Source organism: Lupinus angustifolius, chromosome LG03 (genome assembly GCF_001865875.1).
Source record: "Lupinus angustifolius cultivar Tanjil chromosome LG03, LupAngTanjil_v1.0, whole genome shotgun sequence".
Taxonomy (NCBI): domain Eukaryota; kingdom Viridiplantae; phylum Streptophyta; class Magnoliopsida; order Fabales; family Fabaceae; genus Lupinus; species Lupinus angustifolius.
In genome coordinates, this window is record NC_032011.1 from 24,359,524 (window position 1) to 24,375,296 (window position 15,773).

Consider the following 15,773-nt stretch of genomic DNA (forward strand, 5'->3'; position numbering starts at 1 on the left):
TCACGCGTTCCACTGATTCGCTTTCTATCCATTTCAACACGACTTCTACCATGAAAAGCGTTGAATCGTGTGATTCAACACTTTGGAGCATGTTTTTGATAACCTTGTTCGAGATGAGTATCCTGATCTCAAAGAAATCAGTCACAATAAAATGTGTATTCACCTAATCTAAGTATGGTCTGTGCACAGATATGTGACCATATAATCTCCAAAATAAAAGCTATAAATGACTTTATATCTATACTACATAAAATAAAACATATCCTTCAGTACAAATACGTTTTACTTGTACATACATACTGTATATTCAGTAGTTACTTAAGATATTTAGGAGCATTGGAATTTCCCTACAAACTCTGTTAGGTCATAAAGCTGTTTTTATACTTTCTTTTTTCTTTTTTCTTCTTTCACTTTGTGGGGTATATGACCAGCCTTCTTATCTAGGCATGCTTCCTTCCACTTTGTATCACTGCTTCCTTTTTATTTTTCATACATAAGGCTTAGTTCATTTACTTTGGGCACTCCAATATATATATATATATATATATATATGCTCTTTTGCAGTCAAAGTTATTCATTCTTTAAGCTGAACAATGTAGCTAGTTATGCCCACAGCTTCTGCTTTTGATGGATATTGCGCTCTGGTGCAAAGCTTCCACCCCACGTAAATGGAAAATTTGTTCTTTTTCCAGCTATATTTTAAAGCCTAATGTTCTTTATTTTAGTGTTGGCCTTTGGGAGGTGAGTGGCTTTATGATACCACCCTAAACCCATATCATAACTTTCAATACTCTTTTATAGAATAGATGTGACATTTATCAAATTGTCTCTTACATTGTTAATCATATATATTTTATGAATATGAGTATCACTTGTTCTCATAATTTTTTAATCTTTTATTAATAAAGTTCATTACTGATAAAAAAATGGTACCAGGAGTATACATACATGCATGTTCTTATCCTTTATTTTTCGTCTTATACGGTCTTTTATTTGAGAACGACCACCAATTCAAATGTCATGAACAATTTTTGTTTGTTTAAGGAAGTTGCACCTACGAAATAATTAACAACAAGGGAAGATAACTTTTTGAGAAAATAAAATTTCATGCATATGAAGATGTTTGGTATCTACGTATATTGGTAATCTTGTATTCAAAAAATGGATTACGTAAGTTTATTAACATTTTTTGACGTTGAAACTTGTAACACTAAAATCAATATACCATGCAGATCTAGCTATATTCTCCACCATAGTCCATTGAAACTAGGGCGTACGCTTTGTCTTACATGATTGTACTCATGCTCTTTTAGTTATATCTACCAAAATTTGGTGCGTATCCTTTACTTTTTGAGTGGGACGTGAAAACAGCTTCACTCATGTTCTGTAAATAAAGCCAACAACTAAAGAAGGCCCGGGCCATAATAGGACGTTCATTCCACTTTTGACAACAGTGGTGCGGTCCTAGCTATTACATGATGAATTCAAGTAGTAGTTATCATTTATTCAAAAATTGATATTTTTTATAGGCAAACTTAAAAATTGACCATAAGTCCGTGTTTTTGTGTAGTAAACTAGTTTTGTTCTCTCCCAGCACACAGATACGTCGAATACTTTTACATACCAGACATATCAGTGTCGGACATGTATATGACACGGGTACATTTAAATTCGTAAATGATAGTATTCGTAGAGTATAAAAAAAATAAAAATGAAAATGCGTATCTGATACATTTAAAAAAAGAGAGGAGAATATATATATATATATATATATATATATATATATGATATGTTTTATCAATTTTATGAATTATTATATTATATTTTTCATTTTTGATATTTTAATTTACACATATAATTTTATCATACTTTATACATTTTTATTATTTTATACATGTATATCTAAACATATTGTATCCTATATTTTAAAAAAAATATGTATCAATATATAAAGTAGCAGTCCTATCCATATTCGTACTAGGTTTTGTTCGGTCCCTAAATCATTCTCCAATTGAATATGTACATCGTTCGTTATTGAAAATTAGAAGAAAAAAATAGTTTTCATTTCACCTACTGATTTAAGCTGGACTCTTAGCTTCACGCATCACTTAGCAAAAAAGTAATTTATATCAGACATAATTGATTCAGCCAAAAGGGTTACTTTTTTAGTGGAAAATCAGGTGGCAACTATATTTGTAGCTTTATATATATATCGAAATATGAGTAGTTTAATGATCTTTGTTTTCGTAATAACTAGATCGAATATCATTCCTTCATTAATTAAATAATGAAGAGGATCTCATACTCGAAATATATCTATATGTTCTTACACGTATCACATATATTATATTTTTAATGGGTATATAATGAATTAAGATAAGAGATTTGGGGAAGTGGACAGTTCGAATCTATCAAACAAGGCAAAAGATTTTTCGATCAAAACATAATAATAGGATTGATTTGTTGATTCAATATTATTTGTTCTTTATCAAAGATCGATGATTATAAGATAATGAAATGAGTTGGTGAGTGAAGTGTTCCAATGAAGGGGTGGCTGGGTTGGCATTTGGATAAAACATGCAGTCATGCATTATTGGCTGGCATCAGAAAAAAATGCAACTTTATGCAAATGCCTCTTTACAAAGTTATGGACGTGAAAGAGGTGGGTCTTTCAACTATATGCATGAAATCATGATGGGGTGGACCCATATCATATGAAGGGAAGGAGCTTCATCATGTCATAGAAATCCCTTAGATTGTGGAATATACATAGCAACCTTCAACAATTGATACGATCTCTAGTATCGGAGAGTCCAATATGGTAGAAAATTATAACATGTGACACAAATAAATATTTAACGAACATGATTTTAAAAATAACAAAATTTAAAATTAAAAATGTATTTTTTCTTATATTATACTACTGAACTCACTAATAATGAAAGATCAACTCAACATACTAAGTGTGGAATGTGGATGTGGAATTAACTATTCCCCTTTTCTTCTTTTTTTCTTCTTCTTTTTATTGGTTAGTAATCAACTTTATTTTTTATTTTTCTCTTTAAACATTGATCAAACACACTATGAAAAGAAGAGAAGGAGAAAAAGAATGTAATATGCATGTGATCCAACAGACTTTATGTTCCCCGTTACTTCCCACTTCTCCAACTATATATGTCTATCTTCTTTAATTTCTTCTACTTCACTATTTCTAAACCTAATGAATCGCCAAAAATTGCTTCAATCTTTGTCTTTTTTGACATTCGGTGACTCAGATTTGATCAATCATGTTGAGCTCAACCATAGCATAGGCATTTATGTCTTAATTGTACTGAAAAATATAATTTGGGTCCCACTCTTAGACATGCGAGGTCGGCCATGCATTTATGCATGCCAATGTGCTTTGATCATTAACTCATCAAATTAAAAGTTGTATAATATCGACCGTGTAAAAGTTTTTTATATTATCACTGCATTATTCATTATTTATTTTCAATTGACATTTCAAAAAAATAATTCAAATGAGCGACGCATAATACACTAGCTGTGTATATATCTTTATACTGTCAAGCATAGATTTAATAATAAAAAGTGTGTTTGGTGTGTGATAAGTTGCATTAGGTGGTAGAATATTCATATACTTCTAGTTCTGTTTTATTCTTTAGTACAGACAAAGTATATCTCATAATCTTACATAATAGAAGGATCTATGTTTTCTATTTTATATATTTGGTTTAGAAGTATCTTTTTTCTTTCACGTAGAAGTTATATGGATCCATGACTTTAAGAAAAAGAGAAATAAAGAAATAAAGGGAAAGGAAAAGAGGAAGGAAAGGGAGAAAAAAGGAGTGAAGGTAGAAGAGGAAAGACATATTCTCTTGAAAGTATGTTAAAATGAGTTTGCTTTTCTTGATAAGAAGTAGCAATATGCCATGCATGTCTCACATTTTGATTAAGAGAGATTAATATTCTTCATGAAGTTGCTTTACCACTTTGGTCACATTTTTAACTTTTGGATGCAAACCAATATCCCACATGTACATACTCTTTATTCTATTTCCTTTAATTGTTTAACTTTTGTTTTGTTTTACCAAATATGTATATGTGTGTTATATATATATTTTGAATAGCAACTCGATTGAGAAATTCTTCGATTTTCAAATTACAAAATAATAAAAGAAGCGAATTTTTCGATTAAAAAATGATTTTGGTTGCCAAAACAAATCTCCTAGGTATAGGAAGCGTAATTGAGATTTGGAGTCATTTCATATTCTCATTTTAACTAACGAAGTGATTTTGGAAATAACAATTTTCCTCAAACTAGAAATTGAGTGAAATAAAATTCAAGTTGTTTGGAATTATAAAAAATAAATTATTTAATTCAAAATCAGTCCCTTAGTTATTGATCAAAGAATTTCAAATGCAATCAACATAAATGAAAACTAAAGTACATGATATTTGAAATTCAAAATAAATTGATATATACTCATTCATTCCATATTTTGGAAGCTCTAAAAAAGGCACATGAATTACATCATACAAATCAATTAAGTATAAATCAATGGATAATACAAATAATTTTATTTATAAATATAAAAATGTCTACAAAAGTTAATCATGGTGTTTTTCTATGATTGCTATAGTAAACTGACACAAATTAACCTTTTTTTGTAGTGTTGCTGGATGGAGTTTTTAATTTAGTTGTGACGTTCTATCATCTTAGAACATTTCTTATTGGTTGTTGAATTATGTCTTTGTTTAATAGTAATGTTTTAATTAAAATTGTAGTTAAATTATTATAAAAGAAATTAGAACTTCTTAAGATGAATCAATTTATTTGATCTAATACGTAACTCACTAATTCAATTATTGACCCAATAATTGATTGAATAAATGATTAATCTGATGAATAACATTGATAAAACATATCCGAATAAAACAACTGAGTGAGTAACTTCGACACAACTTTATATAAACAATAAATACAACAAATATTTACCTATACGAATAGTACATATAATTTTTTGTAAGGTATGCACAATTGCACATGCAAACCTTGGCATATGAGTGTGTCAGCCCTCTACATTTACATAAATATACACATTATATATTAATTAAGTGGCAGTATAAAGACAAACGAGCATATTGTTCAGTACATTATTATCTGAAAGCCATTTCCTCCTGAATTCATATTCATAGCTATAGCCCCTATGACCCTCCAATAAAAGTAATTTTGTATGGAAACATAACCATTAAAGGAACTTTGAATTGAACTTGTTTGACCCACCCTTCAGAGATGTCTATATCTTCATAAATCATAACCATGTTATCAGATACTAATAATAAAGTTTCAAGCTCTTTCTCTCTCTCTGTCTCATCCTCTATTTTTTTTTCTAATTTTAACATGCATGTACGTATCCATATATTAATTGTAAGGTAAGTAATATAAAAATGTGTGTGTTTTATGGAGATTGAAGAAGGGTCAGTGAAAAGGACAAAAGAGAGTGCAAAAAGAGACAGAAGCAAGAACCTTGGTAGTTTTGTCGTATAGAAAATATAACTTTAAATGTTTTTTTAATTTCCCCGTAGAAGGATTAAAGTTATAAAAAAGAACAAGGGTAGTTTATGTCTATATTTCGTCATTAACGTAACATGTTGAGTACCTTAAGACATCATATGATACAATCAACGTTAGTGTGCAGAATTAAAAATTTAAACATATGCGTTTTTCTATTTAACTTTTTTTTTGTTTATCCGTATTCGGTGTGTGTTTTGAAGTTGTCTCTCCTTGAAAATCCCATTGGAGTTTTGTTCAATAATAACAAAAATGATTTTATTGAAAGGTACCGTTGTTGGTCATGTGATAAGAGGTGGGGTTGCTTCACTTTCACTGCGTTTTAGAAATTAAAGAATAGAATCTTCTTGGCTCTTCAACGTGTAGAGAGAGAAGTGTGAGTTTATTTGTTGGCTCAATTTTGGTGGTGGGTTCGCTAGGATCTGGTCTTAGATGCTGACAATTTGAGGGAAATCAGGCTTTCTTTTCTAGACTATACTCCTAATTTGTTTTCTACTACAAAGGTATTTCTCTTCCTCAACATTAATTGATCATGCGATTTTAGAGATCTAATGAAGTCTTACACTAATATCAGTTTTGATATTTGAAACTAAAATTTAGAGCAAGTTATGGTTATCTTCATCTTATTTGTCCTTCTTATACCTATGCGCTCAGGTAATTATGGCATATGATATAATTGTTGACTATAAATTATAAATGTAAAGAGATGTTGTTCAAAAACCTATTAACTGTTAATTAAATTTTGAATATTTACCTATTGTTCTACTGTAACTAATAAAAATGTTGTCAGATGTTTGATGTGTGACACCGTACACCACTATAATATCTCTATCCCAAAATATTATATCTGTATACACATTTTCCTTGAAAAAACAGTCCTATTTTTTATTTCAATGCAGTAACCATAATAAACCTAACTAGAGTACAAAAATTAAATGCAACAACTCTATCATGTTGAACAGAAAGTCCAACATGGATACGTGCTTGTCTTACTAAATTATGAACCCCCTTCTTTTCTGAACAAAATTCAGCAAATTAAATACATGCTTCACCATCAAACATTTATGTTCCTAAATTATGGCCCCACCTAATCTCAGGTTTATCATCATCCAATTATAATCACATCACATAATAAGCAAGTCTATTAATTCTGATCTGGTCAAGCATACTAACTAGACAGATTCAAGGGACAAGATGTTTGATTTATCAGGATAAATAATACCGACTATGAAAACATGATGAAAAATAAAAACTTTCCATGTCTGTGAAATTCTTTAATTTACACCCACCTGTTCTAAAGATAGCATCAGATTTTTTCAATTAGAAAGAGAATCACTCTGATTACATTAAATGATTTTTTTGATATATTTGTTGGTTATGGTTCATCTAGCTAAGTGGGATAAGAAATTATTAAAAAAATGTGGAGAATTCCCATAAATAAGCATGTAACATGAACAAGGGAATAAGGTGGTGGTAATAAATAAATGTTATGAAGAGGAAAAAAACAAAAGAAGAATCACGAGACTAGTAATACTCACATATGCATGCAAATAAAAAGGACTAGTACAACACTACTGTGTCCATGTCAGGCGCTGCAGCAATAATTCAGAAGAGTACAGAGAAAGAGTCATGAAGCATTGGTGGTGTGAGAACTCACTGAGAATTCAGAAAGAAAGAAAAGGTTAAGAAGGAGCAGAAGAAGAAGAAGAAGCAAAAAGAGATAGAAACAAGAGGGGCATGATTGTTTAGAACTTACCATATAGTTATCACAGTGGTTTTTTTTCTCTTCTTCTTTCTTCACAACACTCAAGCTAGTAGAGTAGTGAATAGACTATAGAAACCATTCAATACCTATTCTCTTTTCATTATCGGGAATTGAAGCTGCCGGCGATGTTAATTACCGCCACCTGCACCGTTTTCTTTTTCCATATTTTTTTGGGGACTATAAATTCATTAAGAAATCTTATGGAAAATGATATATTAATTCTAAAAATCTTTCTACAACATAAAAAAAATAACATATGTTACATTAATCTAAACATGTTGAGAAATATTTTCAGCTTTTGTTTCTGCATCAGTAATTGTGACTATAGTAGTTACACTGTTAGAGTAGAAGGATGGAAATAATGACAATAGTACTTGTTTTTCTCTTCTCAAACTCATATAATATTTAACAACATTATATTCTCAGTTTTGGACTATATTTATTGGTAGCTATTTAGACTATATTATACATTAGAATTAAAAATCAGAAGTAAATTAGAGAGTTTAGGAGTAAGTGATATTTGATGTTTCAAAGTACTATTATAAATGAATTATCTAATCTAATAATCACCGACTAAATGGGATAGTAGACAATTGAGTACGTATAATAATGGAATATTTTCTGTCATTCAATATCTCTGATTGACAACCACATCTAAATTGCTTTTCATCAATCATCATAACAATATTTTACCGAGTAGAAAAAAGACCTTTGAATCTTATAAAGACCTTTATACTTTTAGTACTAATTTTACCCCTTACCCCACCAGGATCTCTTTTTAGCTTAGTAGATTTTGTTTCGTTTCTCTGCTCAAATATTTTCCCTTTTACCATATGCTATGTCACTCCAATTTTATATTCTTAACCTTATCAGCGAAAAAAGGGGTTAAGTGACTCTGTGCTTCATTAGTGTTATAGCTAGGCAAATCATGACCCGCACTATGAATACTAAAACCGGTTATAAAATCGGGAGCACATCTACAATCCCATTTTAAGTATCATTTTATATACTATTACATTTGAATTAAAATTGTAATTAATTAATATTTTTTTGACCAATCATATCTTGACATAAAAGAGTGAGACAACAAAGATTAACCCTATGAAATCATGCTTCCTTTGAATTTTGTTCAGTTTTTATTTTTGTGGGGTTAAGGATAATAAAGTTCAAGCTTCTCTCGTAAGCTTAACTTGATTGTTGAGTACCTTTTGAGATATTGATATTATTATTTAATTATACTATAGTCACGTTGATCCATGAAGAAAGCGAAGAAAAATGTAAAGTGAGAAATAATTACTATATGGGTGGGGAACAGAGACAGTTTAGCTTTGTTTTTCCAATAATGTTAATCATAGACATTATGAAAATAATCAGTTGTGGTATCTATCCGAAATAATTAGTCATCATTTTCCCATTGTTTTGCTTTGGCCCATGTATCTCTGTTTCTTATACACTTTTACTTTATCTTATTATCACAAAATGAATGCGCTTCTCATTTTAATAATTAGTTGGATACACTAGCTATGTTTTTCAAGCAACTTTTTTTACCTCCTCTTTTCTTTCAAATTATCAAACCCGGAGCTTATTATGCAAGCACAATTTTATCCACCTACAAAAGTAAGACAAACATCCTACAATTTGAAAAAATGATTTTTTTATGACAAATAGTATATTTAGACGAATTTAATATCTATGCGATGTCAATATAAATATTTATATTTATACAAAGTTATTGTGTCATCCATTTGAAGAGTCAATGATTATTAAATATGAATGATAGATAATAAGTAACATTGTATAGAATTCATACATTGTCAGTATACATTTTCTCTCTCTGTTTAGATATAAAAATAATGCAATCCATTAAAATGTAGGAAGTTATTAAAGCAAAATGTATTCAATAACTTTTTAATAAGCAAAAATATGTTGTTGGAGTTTCTTAGAATTATTAAAGCAAGTGGGCCCTTATGAAAAAAGTCATTGAATTCATATTCCTATTTTAGTTTTAATTAGTGGAATAATAAGGCAACTTATGATACCAAATATCAGACAAAAAAGTGCAAGTGATAAGCAATACTTTGTTCTTGTATTTTTTAAGTCAATGCGAGTTTCTTTGTTTTATTAAAGTGAAATTTTGAATAGAAAAGTATCGTAATATGGAGTATTTGATTAACATGTTTATTAGAGTTCCATTTTCCTGAAAAGTTTGGTGCACTAGCAGCTCATGCATGGTGTATAGGGTATAAAGGCATAAAGTAAAATGAAAGTAAAAGAAAAATGAGGTAAAAGATTTTTTTTGTTTTTGGGGCCATTATTATATAAAGTGTGTGGAAAAAGCTGTAAAAAATTCCCCAGTTATTCATGGGAACTTTTGGGGCCAATAATTCAATCACCTTGACACATAAAAAAGAAGCCTAGCTGTGGAAGAGCCTGAGTTGGAGGCTCAATGTAAAAGTAAGTGAAAGCTAAACTAAGAGCTAGAGCTTGCTATTAAATAAACGGTGCTAGTGGCTTATTTGCTATGAATGAAAAAGTAAGGAAAGAAATTGCTTTAACCAAAATCGATTTTATTGAAATTAATTCCATACGTTTACTACTTAGAAGTGGAGAGTGAAATTTGTAGGGTGAGCAAAGGTAGGATTAGCCAACCAAAATCCAATCTAAGTCAATGTAAAAATGTTAGTTTCAATAAGATCAAGCAAAATTTGTTAAATGTGTCTATAAAAGATATTAGAAATAAGTTATTATTTAAGTGGATTCTATATTATTATTTATAAAAAGAAGGTGTCGAATTAATCAGATATAGAAACGTAAATTCAATATTTGAACAAAATGTTATTTGACTTTAATTAGATAAAATCGAGTTCAACTCAATAAGTAAATAATTCTATACAATACAATTAGATTGGATCAACTGATCGAGTCGAATTACCTAATCTCACCCATTTAACATATGCAAATGATCCAATTTCTTAATTAGATTATGATATTATATTACAATAATGTGCTAAACAACCCCTTAAAAGGTAACTAAAAGGAAATAATATCCACATTACTAATATTATGGAGAGAATTTAACCCAAGAGTTCTTTGGACATTGGTTAAGAAAACTAAAAGGGGTGACTTTTATTTTGAGAAGTACTTTAATCCATCGAAAATTAATGAAATTATATTTTGAATACAACTTTTTATTGATTACTCTCTTTTTTTTGGGTAGATTCCGTCTGTTTGATGTGGAATAGAAAGATGGTAGGGGTTCGAAATTAGAGAGTGTTTGGTTGTTGACATTATTAAACAACAAAAGGAAAGCTACAAAAGGGAAAAGAGAGATACTCGTTTGACGTGAACTAATACCTACCTACCTTCTAAACATTTCTCTTCTTTGGAAATACCCCCCGATCATGACATCATTATTCCAATGTAATTACTATATCATATTCTAAAATTAAAATAATATATCATCATACTAAATCCTATGATAGGAGTATATATCATTTCTGAAAGTAAAATGAAAAAGAATTGAAGAAGGGTGCAATGGTCAATTTATAGAAGATACCCAGTTTCTTGGTTAGTCATGTGGGTGATTTTAAGTATGTATGCGCGGGATCAATGTCAGAATCAGGAGCCTCTCTGTATCACAAACACATACGCACACACTGAAAGAGAGAGAAGAGAAAGAGAGAGAGAAGAGAGAGAGAGAGAGAGTCACGGACTCACGGGTTTGTCTTGAAAGGCTCTTATTTCACAGTCCTAGAGTCCTAGACAGACAGACACATATTCTCTCTTGGAAAATGTTTTTATACTCTAATCTCTAACTAATACAATAACACACTAATTATTTCTAAATATCACCATTCTTGTGCCTCTAATTAAATATCATCACATACTCACAAAATATTCAAAATGTAAAAAACAGTTATTACTATTTTTTACCTTGTTAAGAAATTAATATATCCATTATATTAAATAGTGAAAACATTATTTTAATAGAAGTATTTATCTAACTATGGCTCATAAATAATTACCATATGACACAGTTATGTATAATATATGATTACTTACTGATATCCAAGCAGCATATGACACATATATTATATTTGGTAGGTAAAAACATAGCTACCAAAATATAATGCCCTTGAAGCTACCGGTTAATATCCTTAACCCATATGATAGAAACTAAAGCTGAAATATTCAAATATAACCTACAAATAAAGAAATACACGAGTAGTAGTGTATACTAGCAAAATTCCATTTCTCTCTCCTCTCCTTTCAACCATTTTTATCCCTCACCATTCTCATTTTCACTCACACCCCACTTCTCTCTCTCTCTCTCTCACTCTCTAATCTCTATATCCATCTCTGATTTTGTTTCTTCTTTTTCTTCTTATTATTCTCCTTTCTCCATCCTTGGCTTTTAGCAGCAGTAGTGTGTGTGTGTGTCTGAATGGCTCTTCTTCTAGACAATAACTGTGAAAGCATTTTATTCCCTCTTGATTCCAACAAAACCGTACCTGCTCCATTCCTCACCAAAACATACCAACTCGTCGATGATCCAGCCACCGATCACATCGTTTCTTGGGGCCAAGACGACACCACTTTCGTTGTTTGGCGTCCACCTGAGTTCGCCAGAGATCTTCTCCCTAACTACTTCAAACACAACAACTTCTCTAGCTTCGTTCGACAGCTCAATACATATGTAAGTCAAATATACCCACAAATTACCCACAAATATGTGGTACACTGAAATTAGTAAGAAGATGAAACATGTAACTATTTATATAAAGCTTTTTTTTCCTCTCATAAACTTAGAAAGGGACCATAATATTGTGTTTGTGTTTTATCGTATTTATATATTGTTCTAGCTTCTGAGTTTTAATTCTTTTTACTTTGTTTGAAATATAATATGAATTAGGGTTTTAGAAAGATTGTACCAGACAGATGGGAGTTTGCGAATGAATTATTCAAGAAAGGAGAGAAGCACTTGCTATGTGAGATTCATAGAAGAAAAACGGCGCAGCCTCAACAAGTTTCCACGACCCATCATCATGATTCTTCACTAGGAATCAACGTTCCTTCTTTCTTTCCCTTCACCAGTAGAGTCAGCATTTCTCCACCCTATGACTCCGATGAACAACCCAATTGGTGTGACTCTCCGCCACCCACTTCACTCATCAACGTAGGTGCTGCTAACTATAACAGTTCGGTTACGGCGCTATCCGAGGATAATGAAAGGCTTAGGAGGAATAATAATATGCTTATGTCGGAACTTGCACACATGAAGAAGCTTTATAATGACATCATCTACTTTGTTCAGAACCATGTCAAGCATGTAGCTCCTAGTAACACTTACTCACCTTCTTCTTTTCTACCTTGCAATGCACCACAGCAACAAGTAGCTTCTAATGTTTCAGTGGTGCAAAGGCCAATGAACCAGCTTTTGGGTTATTATTCTACTACCACAAACCCTAAGCAATCATTTCAACCTCAACCTCAACCTCAACCTCAAGCACAAGCACATACTTTGAACTCTCCCATCAACACTTCAAGGGGTTCAGTGACTGTAGTTGAAGGGCATAGTAGTAATACCAGCAAGACTAAGCTTTTTGGAGTGTTCCTACAATCCAAGAAAAGGGTGCACCCTGAGTATGGTTCTAATTTTATTAATTCAGAGACCAACAAGACTCGTTTGGTTTTGGAAAAAGATGACTTGGGCTTGAATCTCATGCCTCCTAATTCTTCTTATTAGTTACTTAGTTCTATTAGCTACTACTTCTTTTACTTGCTTGTTTTCTTTCTTTCTTTTTATTATTTTTAATTCAAGTTTTGAGTTCGAGAAGGCAGAAGATATTGATGGAAACATCAAAGCATGTGTGTGCGTGCGTGGTTGTGACTGTTTGTGATTCTGTGTACATATAACTTAGTGTCGATATTTATTTTATCTTTGTTGTTCCCTACACTGATAATGGTGTAGGTGGCTTTTGGTTAAATTAAAGATGATGAAATTAAAACCAAACGTTAAATGTTCCAACTCCTCTTACTAGTAGAGTAGTTTTTCTCATTGTCATGCTCATTGGTGCAATTGATTGCTATGGATTGTGTGGGGTCATTCTTTTCGTCCACTTCTTCATCTCTTTTGCTGTTTATGATCTCTGCATGCTTCAGTTGCATTAATACAAGCTCAAGAGAGAGATAGAGAGAGTTTAATGAGTAATGCGCTCCTTTCATTTTTATTGGGTAAATACCTGAGAACTGAGAATGTAACAGGCTGGCTTAGCTTCAAGACAAATATATGAGCCTTTCTTTTCTATTCCCCATTAATTGTTTCCATGTACGAACCGAAAAATCCAAAATACCTTGCATCTAAATTAAAAAAACTGATGAAAAGACGAGTGATATTACATAAAATCCATGTTATAATGGAGCTGACAGCAAAGGACAGATTCATTTCATAAAAAAACCCATTATTAGATTAACCTAGTAATTAAATATTGATTAGTTGTTTTGGTTGGAATAGAGTACAGTACTATGATGTCTGAAAAAAAAGGTTATCATAGCGTTTCATCGAGCGATGATAATGAATCTTCTTTCTTATAATTATGATATCAATTCAGTACTGCAAAGTTGTTGGAATAAAATATTCAAAATAGTGTTGCAATGTTTTGTTGGGAGAAAGGAACAAGGATATGAATTATTCGAGGAAAGCGAAATGTGAGGGAAACTGACTAAAAATGCAGTTTGAAATGTTTCTATCAAGGTTTCTTCAATACCTTCTTCTCATGACCAGAAACCTTGACCTTTCCCTACTTTATCTCATTAACGTTTTCACATCATTTACCTCATCTCTTTATGGTTAGTGTTTTTATTTTTCACCCTTCTGATTCTTGCAGAGTGCCTTGAATGGTTGATGAACACTGAAAAATATATGAACCTTTGTTCGGAGGTTCATAAATGTTGCTCTTTTGAGTTGAGTCTTCTTTTTTTGTCTGCATTATATAGGTAAAGTGTCCCATAAAGTTTGTCTATATATGCATATTCACGGACTATGAAGTATTATTATATATTCATAGTCTTCAACTCTTCATAATTTTTATACACTATATTATTATCCCTGCGGAACTGTGGAGCATTAAAATCTGAGACAGAGAAACTGTGAGAGACATCAGAGAAAGCAAGATAAGTAAGATCCATTTTGGGGTGTATGGAGCAATAGATAGGGGTTAAACTTGTGAGGAGTATAGAAATAATATAAAGCTGGTATTTACAATTTGGTCTCAAAAGAACCATAAAGGGTAAAAACAAAAAGACTTTCAAAAAGAAGGAAAAAAAACCTAACCTTAGTTTGGACATGTCTATTTTGGCCTCCATCTTTAGCATGTGGCCTTTGAATCAATTTTTTGGTTCATGTTTTTTATGAGAGTCACACGTGGTAAGTGTTTGAACGTGTAGAAGCTGAGATCTACATTCGAATGTGTGATGTTTGGACTTTTTTTTCCTACAAATGTCGATTATAGGAATTGAACTCTTGATTTTTTTATTTTTCTAGATATTTATCGGAACATTACATCATTTACTGTGGACTTTTGGAGAATAGAAAAGTGAGTGATGGGTTTCAAAAGGGGAAAGTGATCATAGCGGATAAAGACGCTTTGGGCTTAAGAGACTTCAGTGCTTGTAAGATTGGGGTTCGAGCTTTTGCTAAATGCTAAACAGCCTTATTGAACCACTCACATAAGGGGTTTTCAACTCATCATTACACCTTCAAAAAATTTATATATTCAGTTTATTATTATATTTTCTTTCATCGTTTTAAAAAGGTACTCTTGCATTAACGGTATTTGGTTATGTTTTGATAGTGTAAAAAGTCTAAGTATAAATAAACATGCATGGTATGATTAAAATGCCCTTTTTGTGTAGGGAAAAAACTACTATCAATCCATGCCTAAAAAATCAATGGATTCATGATTAAGTAAATGCCCTTTATATGTTGGCCGAGAAAATCACCATGATGAAGCCCAATCCATATATATAAAGTAAAAACATTTTCTTATTGTAAATTCCGTAATTCTTATATTTCTATTTAGCCCTATCTTTAATTTGTTGCAACTTGGCATTGAGTATGACAATTTTAGGAAATGTTTTAAGTTCTCTCCACAATTTAAATTTAAATATAACATCTAAAGTAACTTACATGATACTTCTTTATTCTTCCCTCGCAAGTTTCTTTAATCTCAACTTCTTCATTTGTCCTTTCTTTATTCTCCTTTCTCAAAATGTACATGATTTCTTTCATTTGGATTGGATTCACTCTTTGACCTTTATTTTTTGAATTTGGTTGATGGTTGTATTTTTGGGATTGATTTTTCCCTTGTCTTTGTTTCGGGTTTTCATTGATGTATATTTTAATGAATAGAAAAACGAAGCTGTTGCGACTTA

At 31.1% G+C, this 15,773-nt stretch overlaps 1 protein-coding gene across 1 annotated transcript; it reads left to right on the top strand.

The window, feature by feature from the left end:
* On the top strand, window positions 11,675–13,398 carry LOC109343903 (heat stress transcription factor B-4-like). The gene is made up of 2 exons (XM_019582420.1): window positions 11,675–12,036; window positions 12,253–13,398. Exons 1-2 carry the CDS (start codon window positions 11,785–11,787, stop codon window positions 13,084–13,086), a joined length of 1,086 nt encoding a protein of 361 aa, XP_019437965.1. The 5' UTR covers window positions 11,675–11,784; the 3' UTR covers window positions 13,087–13,398.